Genomic DNA, 14854 nt, shown 5'->3' on the forward strand with positions numbered 1-14854 from the left:
AGCTGATAGGATGTTAAGCTTTCTCAGTAGAGGGCGCCTGAGAGACATTGCAGGAAATAAAGAGAACTGTACCAGCTTCATTGTGTGCAGTTGGCAGGCTACTCAGAATCCTGCTCCTCTAGCACCCAGCTCCTGCAGCATGGCCAGCTTCACCAGTGTCCAGCACCTGGCACCCGAGGCCTCCACAGCACTTGGTGCCTATAGAGCAGTGGCCAGCAGCAGCCAACCTCTAGCTGCTCCCCCCACCAATGCCTTAAGCCATTTTGTAATGGAGTGCCCCAGTGAGACACTCCTGTGGAGACTCCTCCAGCACCCTACACAATGGAGTTACAGCAGGATCCCCTAGAGCCCTGGTTAGTAAACTGCGGCTCGTGAGCCTTATGCGGCTCTTTGGCCCCTTGAGTGGGGCTCTTCCACGAAATACCACGTGCAGGCACTACCTTGACAAGGAATGTACCTACCTATACAGTTTAAGTTTAAAAAATTTGGCTCTCAAAAGAAATTTCGGTCGTGATACTGTTGATATTTGGCTCTGTTGACTGATGAGTTTGCCGAGCACGGCAAGAAGCCTCTAGCAAGGACTGGTTCAGTTCAGTCCTGGGCACAGAGCAGGGCTAGTCTTTTTTAGGTGCTCTAAGTAAACTCTTTATATCTTTATTCCTGCATTTTTAGAGTTCCCTTTATTTCTTGTTAATCAATCCTTCATTATTCCAATCCCATTATAGTTAACAATTCTTTGTATTACACATGCCCTATCCAAATTACTGTCTGCCTTCTCTCTCCTGATTGGACCCAGACTGAGACAAATATTTCAAAGCAAAATAAAAATGAACTCTTTTAAAGATACTTTATTGCCGCTTAATATTAACAGCAGTTTCTTGTGATAAGTGTTTACTCATACAGAAAGAAATGTTATATTTGAAGAGAAATTACATATTTGAGATTTAGATGGTTAAAAAAATGAAAGCTTGTGAATGTTTTTCTTAATCTTTTTATTGATATTAACAATTCCAATTATCATAAGCATGATAGTTTACTTAGAGCTATGAGAGATGTATACATTTTATTATCAGAGGAAGGTTTCTGTTGTGCCCCAGCCATTTAAAATTGGCTTAATCCAAAGTTAAATTCAGGGTAGTCAAAATCAACTAAATGATTTATAAGTCCTGGCTTCCCTTCTTTACTAAAGGAATTTTCAAATCCTTCTATTCATCTTTAAGAGACTTCTCGTCTGACCTGTGGTGGCGCAGTGGATAATGCATCAACCTGGAATGCTGAGGTTACCAGCTGGAAACACTGGGTTTGCCAGGTCAAGGCACATATGGGAGTTGATGCTTCCTGATCGTCTCCCCTTCTCTCTCTCTTTCTGTCTCTCTCTGTCTCTCTCTCCCTCCTCTCTAAAAAAAGTTTATTAAAAGAGAAGACTTCTCAACAGTTAAGTAGAATTGTAGGAGACTAGTTCTATACAAGGGAGAAGCATGGTATAGTAATTACGAGCACAGGCAAGTTACAATACGTCAGTGCACTTCAGTTTCCTCTCCTGTGAAAAGGACATAGAGACAGCACCTGCCTCATAGGGTTGCTGTCAGAACGGAATGAATAAAGACATATAAAGTCACTAAAAGTACACTTGGCAAATAGTGTTTGATATTATTCTTTTTGTATTAATAAATGTTTCATTTGATTTATTTTTCTGTTAGTTCCATATGTAAAAATTGTGGCTTTTACTTTTTGATTACAGTTTACTTTCAGTATTATTTTGCATTGGTTTTAGGTATACAGCATAATAGTTAGACAAAAATATACTTTATAAAATGTTTCCATTGATATTTTCAGTACCCATGTTATTATTCTTATCACCAATGATCTTACTCCTCAAATGTTGTTACTTTAACAATACAATTATAAAATAAAAGGTGAAATAAAAAAAAAGATGCTACACTATCTTCATAATTATAACAGGAGAAAAGACATTTTATCTAAGCACTTAGGCTAAATAAAAATATCCCACATGTCTAGTAGCCTTGTACTAATGGGATTTAGTCAAGTAATGATTAATCTACATCAGAAATACTTCCTAAGTGACTTCTCAAGTGACTTTTGCAGCATTCTTATTCTATTTAGAGTAAATGCAAATTTTGTAAATGCTAAGATATGGCAAATGGCATAATCGTCGTCATCTAAACTTCTCACATATTAGAATTAAGGCTACTTCTTTTTCTAAGAATTTGGGGTTGCAGATAAAGTGAGATTTCTTCAAAGTTTAGTGAGGTTTTTTTTTCAAAGTTTTATACCTTAAATATTACCTTTGTAGTCACATAGACTGGGTTTAACCCCAATCCCATTCCTTTCCAACCAGATAACCTCCAATAAGTGCTTTAAGCTCTCCAAGTCCTAGTTCCTTCCCCTATAACATGAGGCTAGCAATGCCTGCAACGAAGGATGGTCACAGGATTAAATGAGGTAAAGTGTGTAAAGGTACTGTCACGCGTGGCATTGTCACTGCTCAGTAAGGAAAAGCAGCAGCCATTATCATCACTGTTGCTGATTCTTTTACTTAACTGTTTGCCTTATTAATTTCATTAGGTCTTTTTTAAACAAATAAATGTCAGAAGAAGATCCTATAATGTCAATGTGTGTCTTATAAAAATTAATCAGAACCTGAAAGTACCTTGACCTTAGTTGTTCACATGCCAACTTAATATATCTTTCTTCTCTAGGTTCTTTTCCTTCCAAAACAAATGTCTCTTTTCTAAGCTCAAAGTGAAGAGCATGTGAACGTTTCTCGATGAACTCTCTTACAACTTTTTCATTGTTTGGCTGAGAACCATCTCGAGCATTTTTTATGCAAATTGTGGTAATTTCACCATCCACCTTCTCCTGACACTGAACATGAAATTTTTTCAATGTGCTTTCATAAAATCCACTCTTTTTCAGGTAAAGAAAAACATCTGTTTCGAGAACAAGCATTTCTCCACACCTAGTAGTCTCGGGTACTGAGGGCCTGAGTGACTCCAAAGAGTTACCCCCTCTCGGGAGACTCTTTCTGGGGCTCTGTCTACCCCGCTTTTCCCTCTCACTTATAAAATGCCTGTCTGTTTCTAAAAGAGAACTTGCTTTTAACAGCAAAGATTCTTTGAGCTTCTTGATAGCCAGAAATGATCCCTGAACAGAGATTCTTCCATTGTGCTCCAAAGGACTGAAGCATAAAGTTGGAATCTTCCTTTTCAGGTCCGTTACCAGGCTTTCCAGAATGATTTGATTCCGAAAAATGGAGAGATCAAGAACAGCCTTTACAGAACTGAAAACCTAAAATTAAAGACAGAGAAATTAAGAGAGCACTGCCGAGTGCAGCAGACTGCACAAACACGTTCTCTTTCTGCCACTGTCTCTGCAGCAGCTGCCCCAAACCAGCCCCCAGTTCCCTGACACAGACTGGCTTCTTGCACCGCAGCAGCCCATCAAAGGGACCCCACAACCCCACAGAGCCTGCAGTGTTCAATTTGGAATTCACCGTCTCACTGCATTCCCCAAAACAGAGGCAGTCCAATACTTTCTAGAGGCAGAACACTTTTTGGAAACAGTCTTAAACAGGACCCATGGATATACACTGTTCAGGTTCTGCTCTGGGGTAAGGGTCCCTCTCAAGAGCCCTCCCAGTTTTAAGTTCAGCTAATGGCTGCACAGAACCCTGGGTTTCTTAGCAAATTAAGTTTTAGATCAATGCTTTGAATTTTAATTTCTTCCTCTGATTTCTGCCTTTTCCTACATCTTGAAAGCTGCTTTTTTAATGTTCATGCTAATTGGGTTTCTATGTTCTCCCCAAATAAGTCTTTAGGCAGACACCTGACATCCATGAGAGCATAAAAGCTCACTATCACTTTAAAAGCATTGAGTGAGACATACAGAAACAGAAGTACAGACCAGGCAGTAATCAAAACCCGTTAAGATACAGGTTTGGCTTTTAACACTGACTCAGGTTAGGGACTTTGCATTTTCTTCCCTAGAAGTCCTGAAGGAATAGTGCTTTGTGGCTCCTTTGTAGGGAACACTCTGCAGAAGAAATGAGACCCAGGACACCAGTGGGCCTTCAGCATCACAACCTTACCTTTTCACTAAAATGAGAGACCGTGAGTTGAATGGGTCCAACCTTCTCTGCTAGATAGTGTTTCTTTTTTCTGCTGACATTCTCTGCAACTAAGGGAAACAATGCCATCAGATGTGTTTGTGGCGTGACACACTAATGATTATTTTAATTCATAACAATAGAGATGTTCAACTCTAGTATTTAGAATGCCTAAGATTTTTTTCTACATTTTTTTTCTAAATTCAACTTTGAAATAATTTTCTCTTCTATTTTAATACATTAAAATTCATTTATGTGTAAATATGGTCTGGATCATACTTTTAAAAACATACATAAGTATATATATAAATAAAAAACAAACACCTAAAACTTCATTTCCCACTCTGTTAATTACGCCATGAAGAGACTTCACCCACTTACACTGAGAACACCACACTGTCCTGGTTTTCCTCCAATTCACTGGCTGACCTGCTCAGTCTCCTTTGCTAATTTTCCTTCTCTTCCCACTCTCTAGATGTTGGCATGCCTACTGCTCAGGCTTCATACATCTTTGCATACCCACCGCTGGGTGGTCCATGGCTTTTTCATACCATCTCTACCAGTATCACTTCCAAGAGCCTGTCTTCAGCCTTTCTCCCTTCCGCCTATGGAAGTCTTTACTTCATTATCCTAATAAGCATCTCAGTGACGGAAATTCAACTCTAGATAACTCTCCCTCATCCAAAAGGACCCTTCCTCTGGTGCTCCACATCTCAGAAAATGACACCTAATCCATCAGCAAATCCTGAATACCCGCTAGGTCTTTAACTGCCTGCCCTGCTACCACTCGAGTCAAAACCAGCGATGACTAGTAGCTCCTATTCTCCACACAGCTGCCAGATTGACCGTCCAAGAAAAGACATCAGATTTTGTCTGCCTTCTGTTCAAAATGCTCCAATGGCTTCCCTCTAACCTAAAATAAACCCCAGACACTTGCCTGGATCTATAAGCTACTTAACATAAACTGGCCCAGCTGCCCATTTAACCACACTCTGACTACTGTCCCCTTCACCCATTCCACTCCAGCCACATGGGCCTCCTTTCTGGTTTTCAAGATGGCTAGCATGCTCCCCGCTCAGAGAACGTTTCCCAGCCCTTTCCCTTGGCCAAGAATGTCCTACCTCCTTATCTGTATGTCATTCTCTTACTTCATTCAGGTCTCTGCTCAAATGTCACCCAGAGTATTTCCCTACCCGCTCTAGCTAAAGTAGCAGCCTCCCTCACATTCTATCCCTTTATTCTTCTTTATACTTTTTAATAGCACTCATGTTATGTATTAATATATAAACAAATATAAGCAAATGGTAACATTTCACCTTTTCTATGGTTGAGTATTTGTGTGTGTGTGTGTGTGTGCGTGCGCACGCGCTTGTATTACATTTTCTTTATCCAATCACATGTCAAAGGACATTTAGGTATTTTCCATGTCTTGTGTACCATGAAAATGCTACTACAATGAACACAGGGATACATATATCTTTTGGAGTAAGTGTTTTCAAATTTTTCGAGTAGATACCCAAAAGAAGTATTGCTGGGTCATATGGTAACTTCATTCTTAATTTTTTTAACAACCTCCATAATGTTTTCCATAGTGTCTGCACCAATTTTATTTCCAGCAGCAGTTACAAGGATTCTCTTTTCCTCCACTTGTTATTGCTTATCCTCTCCAACATGTTATTTCTGGTCTTACTGATAATAGCCATTCTAACTGGTATGAGGTTTATCTCGTAGTTTTGTTCTGCATTTCCCTAATAGTCGATGCACAACATGGTTGGATCTTGAGAGTATCATGCTAAGTGAAATAAGTCAGATGAAAATGGACAAGAACCATGATTTCATTCATATATGGGACATAAAACAAAAACAAATAAAAAAAGAAATCATACATACAGACAACAGACTGCAGGTCACCAGAGGAAAAGGGGAATTGGGGAAAGATGAGGACAGTAAAGGGGATCAAATATAAGGTGATGAAAGAAGACCAGACTTTGGGTGGTAAACACACAATATAGCATACATATTATAGATGTCATATTATAAAGTTGTACACCTGAAATTTATATAATGTTATTAACCAATGTTACCAAAATAAATTTAACTTTTAAAAAGTGTATTATTCATCATGAAAAAAGTAAATAAATATAAACATAAATAAATATAAATATATAAATATACAAATAAATAGATCACCAAGCATATTATATATACATTTTTTTTGTATTTTTCCGAAGTTAGAAGCAGGGAGACAGACTGACTCCCGCATGCACCCGACTGGGATCCACCCAGCATGTCCACTAGGGGGCGATGCTTGGCCCCTCTGGAGTGTTGCTCCACTGTAATCAGAGCCTTTCTAGCACCTGAGGTGGAGGCCATGGAGCCGTCCTTAGTGCCTGGGCCAACTTTGCTCCAATGGAGCCTTGGCTGCAGGAGGGGAAGAGAGAGACAGAGAGGGAGGAGAAGGGGAAGGAAGGAAAAGCAGATGGGCACTTCTCCTGTGTGCTCTGACCAGTAATTGGACCCTGGACTTCCACACGCCGGACCAACACTCTACCACTGAGCCAACTGGCCAGGGCTATATATACATTTTGCTTGTTTATCAGCCTACTTCCACAGATCTATGCTTCATGAAAGAAAACATTTTTCCTATTTCATTCATTGTTGAATCATCAAGTCCTCGAATAGTGCCTAACAAATAACAGACACTCAAAAGGTATTTGTGGCCTGACCAGGCGGTAGGTAACACAGTGGTTTGAGCATTGATATGGGATGCTGAGGACCCAGGTTTGAAACCCCAAGGTCCCGGCTTGAGCGCAGGCTCATCTGATTTGAGCACAGGCTCACCAGTTTGAGCACGGGATCATAGACATGACCCCATGGTCACTGGCTTAAGCCCAAAGGTCCCTGACTTGGAGCCCAAGGTCACTGGCTTGAGACCATGGTCACTGGCTTAAGCAAGGGGTCACTGGCTCAGCTGGAGTCCCCTGGTCAAGGCACGTATGAGAAGCAATCAAGGGAGAACTAAGGTGCTGCAACTACCAGTTGATGCTTCTCACCTCTCTCCCTTCCTCTCTGTCTCACTTTGTCTGTCTCGCTTAAAAAAAAAAAAAAGAAAAAAAAGATGTTTGTGAATAAATAAGCCCTCCCCTCTTTATTCTGAGTTACGAATTCAACATATAAAATATTAACTTCCAAAACACGACAATCTCTTTAGAGAAATAATAAGCCCTTCCCAACATCTCTTATATGAACAGCCCCATTGAGAAGGAATGACTCAACTAATGGTCCCAGATAAAGGCACTGATAATCCATAGCTCTTTGGATCTCTCTCTGGACCTTATCTTCCCTCAAGTAGAGCAAGGGCTCTTCTCCTCCTATGCTGTGTGATACTTTTACCTCCCAGAGACTGGTATGGAGACTCATTTTCCTCTAGCAATTTATTCTGCCAGACACTGAGCTGTATGGAAGGCTGCCCACCTCCGTGAAGCAGAAGGGGTGAATGTGCTCTGCAGACGCAACTTCCTCGCCTATGCCAGAGCGGAGAGCAGGAGACAGAATGGTCGACCTGATCTCTGATCCAAGCCATATTTCTCCAATCTAACTTTTTACCAGTAATAAAATATATGTTGGAATATCCATTTGTTGGCTTGAACAAATAGAAGCAAATAATATAATTATATTGCTGAAGCCACTTCAAAATTTCCAAGATAGCCCCTGACTGGTTACCTCAGTCTGTTAAGAGCATCCTCCCAAAACAACCAAGTTGAGGGTTCAATCCCCCATCAGGGCACATGCGAGAAGCACCCAATAAGTATGACTGGGTAAAACAACAAATGAATGTTTCCTTTACCCCTCCCCCCTCTCTCCCTTCCTCTCTCTGTCTCAATCAATAAATAAAAGAAATTAAGCCCTAGCCAGATAGCTTGGTGGGTTGGAGCATCATGCACAGAGGTTGCCAGTTCAATTCTATAGTCAGGGCACATACAGGGGCAGCTCCACGTTCCTGTCCCTCTCCCTGCCTCTCTCAAAAACAACAAATTCTCAAGATAGTTATCTTCTTATTTTTATAAATTTATTTTTCTTTTTATTTATTTATTTATTTATTTATTTATTTGAGAGAGAGAGAGAGAGAAGCAGGAAGAGAAAGAGAAACACTGATTTGTTGTTCACTTATTTATGCATTCATTGGTTGATTCTTGTATGTGCCCTGACCCAGGATCAAACCACAACCTTGGCAGATGAGGATGATGCTCTAACCAACTGAGCTACCCAGCCTTGGCCCAAAGGATTGATCATATTTGTGAGAGTAGAGACCATTTTTGTGGGATTTTATTTTCCCCATAATATACAAGTTTTCTACAATAAAATGTTTCACTTTTATACTAATATAATTATATATACACAATTCAAAAACTTTTTAAAGTTTGAAGAATTCGCCAGTTACTAGCAGCTTTATCATGAGCAATTTTCACATATATTCTTACTATTGTGCAATATTGTACCACTTTTATGTTCATAATTAAATAATTTTTTAAAGCCACTTTAAACTTAACCAATCCCATGATCCATTTTGATGTCAATTTCATTACAGAAATATTTGGGGTTTTTTAAATTTTTTTTTAGATTTTATTTATTCATTTTTAGAGAGATAGAGAAAAAGAAAGAGGGAAGAGCAGGAAGCATCAACTCCCAAATGTGCCTTGACCAGGCAAGCTTGGGGTTCCGAACTAGTGACCTCAGTATTCCAGGTTGACACTTTGTCCACTGTACCACCACAGCTCAGGCACAGAAGTATTTTTATAATTACTGAAATTTGATATAGAAATACCTTTTTTTTCTTTGAATATTACATATGCAACTCCTTTGGTTCTTGTTGGATATATCACATCTTCAACAACTCCACCCTCATTCTTAATATCTTGGAAGTGCTTCTTCACTAATGTAGTCAGTAACAGATCATTAAAAAGGCCAACTGGAAGACCAGCAACTATAATTGTTCTTTCAGAAGCTTTGAATTGCTTGACATTCAAAACTGATGCCTGTAAGAGAAACAGTAGGATGCTCTTTAAAATATGAGAGTCTGCTTAATATAGGCAACATCACACATCAGTGGGAGAGGCTAGTTTATTCAATAAAGTTACCAGTGCAGGTGATTAGGTAGAGAGAGAGAGACTGAGAGAGAGAGATAAGCTAGATCCCTGCCTCACACCATATAGAAACATAAACTCTCTATGAATATAAGAATTAAATGTGAAAAGTGAACTCTTTACTTTTTTATACACGGAAAACATTGGTTAACATTTGTAGGATTTTAGAAAGGCCTAAAAATAATGGAAGTCACAAAGGAAAAGATCAAGAAATACAAATTTGAATTAAAATTTAAATTTTTTAAAACAATTCATTTATTGATTTTACAGAGAGAGGAAGGGTGGGGAGCAAAAAGTATCGACTCACAGTTGCTTCACTGTAGTTGTTCATTGATTGCTTATCATATGTGTCTTGACCAGGCAAGCTCAGGGTTTCAAACCAGCTACCCTAGCATTCCAGGTCAACTCTTTATTCACTGAACTGCCACAGGCAAGACAAAAATTTAAATTTCAAAAAAGCCAAACTAACCACAAAAAAATGGTACTTTGGAGATGGTTGTATGTCTTTTTAATTGTAGACTAGTGACCGTACATAAGCCATTAAGAAACACATTGAATCCCTTATTTTATTTTATTTTATTTTTATTTTTTGGTAGTATCAGGAAAAGTCACCCCTAAAAAAAAATAAAACCCTGACAATAATATTGGGGCTGCAGTAGAATAAATCAACCGTCAAGCACATATCTGAGATGGAATTAAACCACTGGGAACATATGCTATTGCAGATCTTACCACCACTGTGAGCACTAAGTGCCAACTATAAGTAGATCCTTTTAAGGGGAGCAATAAGTACAAGAGGAATTTCAAGGAATTTCTACAAGACTGAAAATACATAGAACTTTGTGGAAGGATAAGACAGAGAGAAGGAGCTTATCCAGAACAAGGAAAAGAGGTTGCAGTGGAAAGGTGAAAAGCTTCAAGGCAGAACCCAGAAATGAAAAAGGAACAAAAAATAGATTAGTTGAAAGCCTGTGGCAAAATAACTGCTCCAGTTGTCTCTCCACATTCCCTGCCCCAGATATGTGCACACACACACATACACATCACAATGCAGGAAGCTGGGCAACAATATTGGGGGAAAAACTCGAGGATTATTTGCTTTAAAAAAAATTTGGCCTGGCTGGTTTGCTCAGCCCAGCATGCAGATGTCCCAGGTTCAATCCCCAGTTAGGGCACACATGAGAAGTGACCATCTGCTTCTCTTTCCCTCCCTCTATCCCTCTCTCCCTTACCCTCCCACAGCCAGTAACTCGATTGGTCCGAGCATCAGCCTCAGGTACTGAGGATAGCTCGGTTGATTCGAGCAACAGCCCCAGACGGGGGTTGCCAGGTGGATCTCAGTCCAGGCACATGTGAGTATCTATCTCTCTATCGTGAGTATCTATCTCTCTATCTCCCTTCCTCTCACTTAAAAACAAAAACAAAAAAAAGCAACTGAACATTGTAGGGAGAATGTGACCTGCTGGTATGGGTGCTGGCACTTTAGAACAAGACCCCTTCCCTTTCTGGCACTGCATTTAAGTAAAAATATATATAAAAGTGTTCCTCCATTCTAGCTGCAAAGTGGTAAAATATAATTATCCCAAAATAGGTCTTCCTAGCAGAGGGAAGAAATAAAGAAAGAGATTTGTCATATTTTCAGGGAATTTTACTTCACAAGAGATTTGTCTTCATTACTGTACATTTGGCTCTAAGAGTCCACAGGACTTCAATAAGTAAATAACCAGTGAATTACCTTCTTTTTTGCTCATCAATGTCAAAGAAAATTTTCAATCAATTTAAATGCAGAAAATCTCACTTCACCTCTGCCCTCATCAGTGCGAAGGCTGTATTTCTTTATTCAAGTGTCTACATCTAATTTATCTTTGAAATCAAATGAACTTCTCCCTGATGGCTATTGATCTCTTCTATCCATGTGAAAGGAAAAGAGATGTCTTCAGGGATTTTGTCCTTAAATTTTTTTACTTTTTTTTTTAAAGAAACATTGACTGTTCCACCTATTTATGCATTTATTGGTTGATTTTTTTTTTTTTTTTTTTTTTTTTTTTTTTTTTGAGAGAGAGAGAGCGAGCAAGGGGGAGAGAGAACAAGAGAAATGAGCATCAACTTGTTTTTCCACTTAGTTGCACGGCCATTGATAGCTTCTCAAACGTTCTCTGATCCAGGCTGGAACCAGAGGCTTCATATCAAGCCCGTTACCCAGGATCCAGCCCACCAGGAATCAAACCTGCCACCTCGGCGCTCCTGGATGATGCTCTACCCACTGAGCACTGGCCAGGGCTCTTTGGTTGATTTTTGTATGTGCCCTGGCCAGGGATCCAACTGCAACCTTGGTATATTGGGATGATGCTCTAAGTCTAACCAACTGAGCTACCTAGCCAGGACAAAAAGAGGTATTTTTGGAGCCAGCCCTTTCAAGATTTACCACATAAAGGCCGAGGATTTTGGAACACGAGCAGAATTTTAGCCAAGAAGTACTAAGGTGATGGCATTTTCCCAATATCAATGATATATTTTAAGAAAATTTTAACCATCATATCAGAAACCAAAAAGATATCAAGAAAACCTTTGAGTTTATATTTGCAAGTAAATAAATGTTTGTAAAGTAGAGCATTGGGGTAAATAATTAGATCCATTCACTGCTTTTGTTTATATTTTCTTAAAATCAGTTGTTTATTTTCACTTCTGTTGCTTTCACTGCTACCCAGTAAACAAAATCGCAGTTGCATCTCACACTGCTTTGGCATTTCTCGGGCACTAACATCTAACCAAGAATTAAGGGCCTGCCACTGCTTTCAAGAGCTTGATAGAAAGCACAGGAAAGGCTAACTCTTGAATTTGCTAACTGTTCTTGCTAACTAGCACAGAGGGTGAAAACACACAGCCATTTTCTACAGAATGAACTAAGGCCACAAGAGAGAATTCCCACATCCCCACTAATGCAGGCATGATATCGATCTGGATGCCTTCCCAAATTGCGTCCTTGGCTCGAATCCTCCTTGCTGGCTCCTTTCAAAAGGAAACTGTGGCCTCCATTTCTAGGTAACTCCCTCCACTCTTGTTCACCAAAGCGGCAGTGGCCCGGGGGTGGGGTGGGAGGGGGGCAGTTAAGTCCCAACACAGCCTGCAAAGCGACTCTTTCACTAAACAGCTGTGCCTCTGGCAACAGGGCATTGGGAGCGGGACGTGGCCGCGGCGTCTCGTCCTTTTTCAGCGGCGCCTCTAGCACAGCCCGCAGCGAATTTCAGGCGCGCTCACTGCAGCTACGCCCGCAGGTGCGGAAAGGGTGTGAGACGTCGCCCGGCAGGTGGGCCCCTAGGCAAGCCCGCGACCCAGGCCCCGCCGCGCTCTGCCCGGGTGGGTCCCCACCGTGGCCCGCCCCCATCAGGCTCCGTGTCCTAGGGGACCAGGAAGGCTCTGCCCTGCAAAATCCAAACCAAAATCAACTTGCCATGGCGGCGGAGAGACGCGCCGTCCGCGGTTGGCAGGGCCGGCAACTAGCGGAGCGCGAACAACGAACAACGGGGCGGGACGGCAGGCAGGTTTTGGTTTCGGTTTTTTCCCCAGTCGCTTAGAGACTTCAAGACAAGGCGGTCCTTCCACCCCAGCCCGCTGGTCTGCAGCCTCACAGGCTAGGGTTGAGAGCTCAGACTCCAACGAGCCACTGCCAGCGCCGGCCCGGATGCCTTCGGTACTTTCTCAACTTTTGAAACCGTGCAGGACTAACACCAGGATTCCCCGGCGGGGAATTCAAGGATTCTCCGGGTCTGTGTCTGTCCTGTGCTCAGTAGAATCTGATCGTCCTTCCCACGCCCTCATGATCTCCCAAGAGTCTTCTCACCACACCACACCGGTGCCTCCTGTTAGTCACCCACCCAGCCCAGGGCCAGTCACGGGCTATAGCCAGGTGTGCAGGATACAGGATGAAAAGCTCACGGTCCCTGCCAAGAGAGCGCCACCATCTACTACGCGGGCCTTAGACTGCTGAGTCTGGCATTTAGGAGAACCCAGGTAATGTACATACACAGATTCAAAGTCAAAGAGAGCACGAAGACAAAAAGCAAGTGGTTGGCAAATATGAAGAAACTCAATTTCACTCCTAAGTAAAGAAATACAAATTGAAATCATGAGGTCCCTTTTTTCCGCTATTAGATTGGCAAAAATTAAAGTGTGCTACTGCCAGTGTTAGCCAGTGTGAGGCAGTAATAATGGTACTGCAAGCCTAAATAGGTGCAAACATTTCTAAGGATTTGGGCCCCTTTCAAAATGTAAAATGCAAAAATTAAAAGAAAAAAGTTTCAAAGTGTTTATATCCTTAGATTAGCAATTTCACTTTCAGAACTGCACTGAAGTTACAGTGCACAAGTGGAACTAAGATATTATACAGGCATTTTAGTTGAGCGTTGTTTGCAATATACATAATATTTATTTTAAAAACTGGTATCCACCTGTTGGGCAGATAAAATGTATTATGCTCACTTTGTTGAAAATGGTGCTGCCCACGTGAGGCCGTCGCCCAGGTGATATTAATGTGTGTTGGGGATCATTGTAGCCTGGGGCTTGGTTTTGGGATTAAGCCTTTCCCACCCTTTTTGATGTGGGGTGGTACAATCCAATCATGCCTCAGAGAAGTGACTTTGTATTGGAGACTTCCCTATTTTGTATATCGGATTAAAGGTTTTGAATCTACACTATAGAATGGGGGCAGAACGGGAGCTTGCTCTCTTGGTTCCTGGGATGATTAGCATGAGAGAGCAGAGGGAGCAGAGCAGAGAGCAGAAAGAGGCCATGTGGCCAGGAGAAGCAGCCAAGATGGCAGAGTGTTGAGTGAGAGGCCAGTTTGTGCAGTTTGACACTGGAGAAGGAAGGAGATGGGGAACTGAGGAGAATAAGGCTGGTGAGCTAGAAACCTTTGATTCTAGGAAACTCGGATAAGTCAGTGGCTTTGTGAGCACTGAATGTGAGTGGGTTTTGGAGCCCAGTGTGTGTTTTTACTTGCCTGCCGGGTGCAAGCTAGAATTAAAGACTATGGCCCACCAGTTTGTGGCTCCATTGTTTCTTTACCGACTGTCCGAATCCAATGCGAACCTGCATGGACCAGGCAGCTGTGATGGTGGCCCTGGCTTCTGGCTTTACACCACCCAGATAAACGATGGATAGAACTATATTATATGGCCAATGGCACATCTAAGGCTATGAAGGTTGTTAAACAGAGTGGGACCCATATGTAATTCCCCAATTTGTATTTTATCTTCAAATTTCTATACCTAAATGCTCGCTTAAATGTCTAATAAGCATGTGAAATTTCACAAGGCCAACCAGAACTCTCCTTCCTCACTTTCTTCCCCCTCAGTAAATAGTTGCACTGCCCGCCTAGGAGCTCAAGCTCCCGACTCACTGGTGTTCCTCGATTTCTCTCTTCCTTGGCTCTATGAGTACATTCCACCAATGGCACAGCACACTCCGACTCCACCTCTACCCTCAGATCAAGTCCACATCCTGCCTTGTTCCCTTCCATTCATTCTGGATACCACGGGCCGGATGATATTTTATAAATGCAAATCAGAATTGGTCCCTGTTTAAA

The 14854-nt window shown here is 41.4% G+C and overlaps 1 protein-coding gene across 1 annotated transcript; it reads right to left on the bottom strand.

Annotated features, from left to right (window-relative positions):
* Nucleotides 1-975: 975 nt before the first annotated feature.
* RBM43 (RNA binding motif protein 43) lies at nt 976-13221 on the bottom strand. The gene is made up of 4 exons (XM_066345903.1): nt 12722-13221; nt 8952-9162; nt 4109-4197; nt 976-3309 (listed from the first exon to the last, which is right to left on the bottom strand). The coding sequence occupies exons 1-4, from the start codon at nt 12722-12724 to the stop codon at nt 2554-2556; spliced, it is 1059 nt and encodes a 352-aa protein (XP_066202000.1). The 5' UTR covers nt 12725-13221; the 3' UTR covers nt 976-2553.
* Nucleotides 13222-14854: the final 1633 nt, after the last annotated feature.

Source organism: Saccopteryx leptura, chromosome 7 (assembly GCF_036850995.1).
Source record: "Saccopteryx leptura isolate mSacLep1 chromosome 7, mSacLep1_pri_phased_curated, whole genome shotgun sequence".
Classification (NCBI taxonomy): domain Eukaryota; kingdom Metazoa; phylum Chordata; class Mammalia; order Chiroptera; family Emballonuridae; genus Saccopteryx; species Saccopteryx leptura.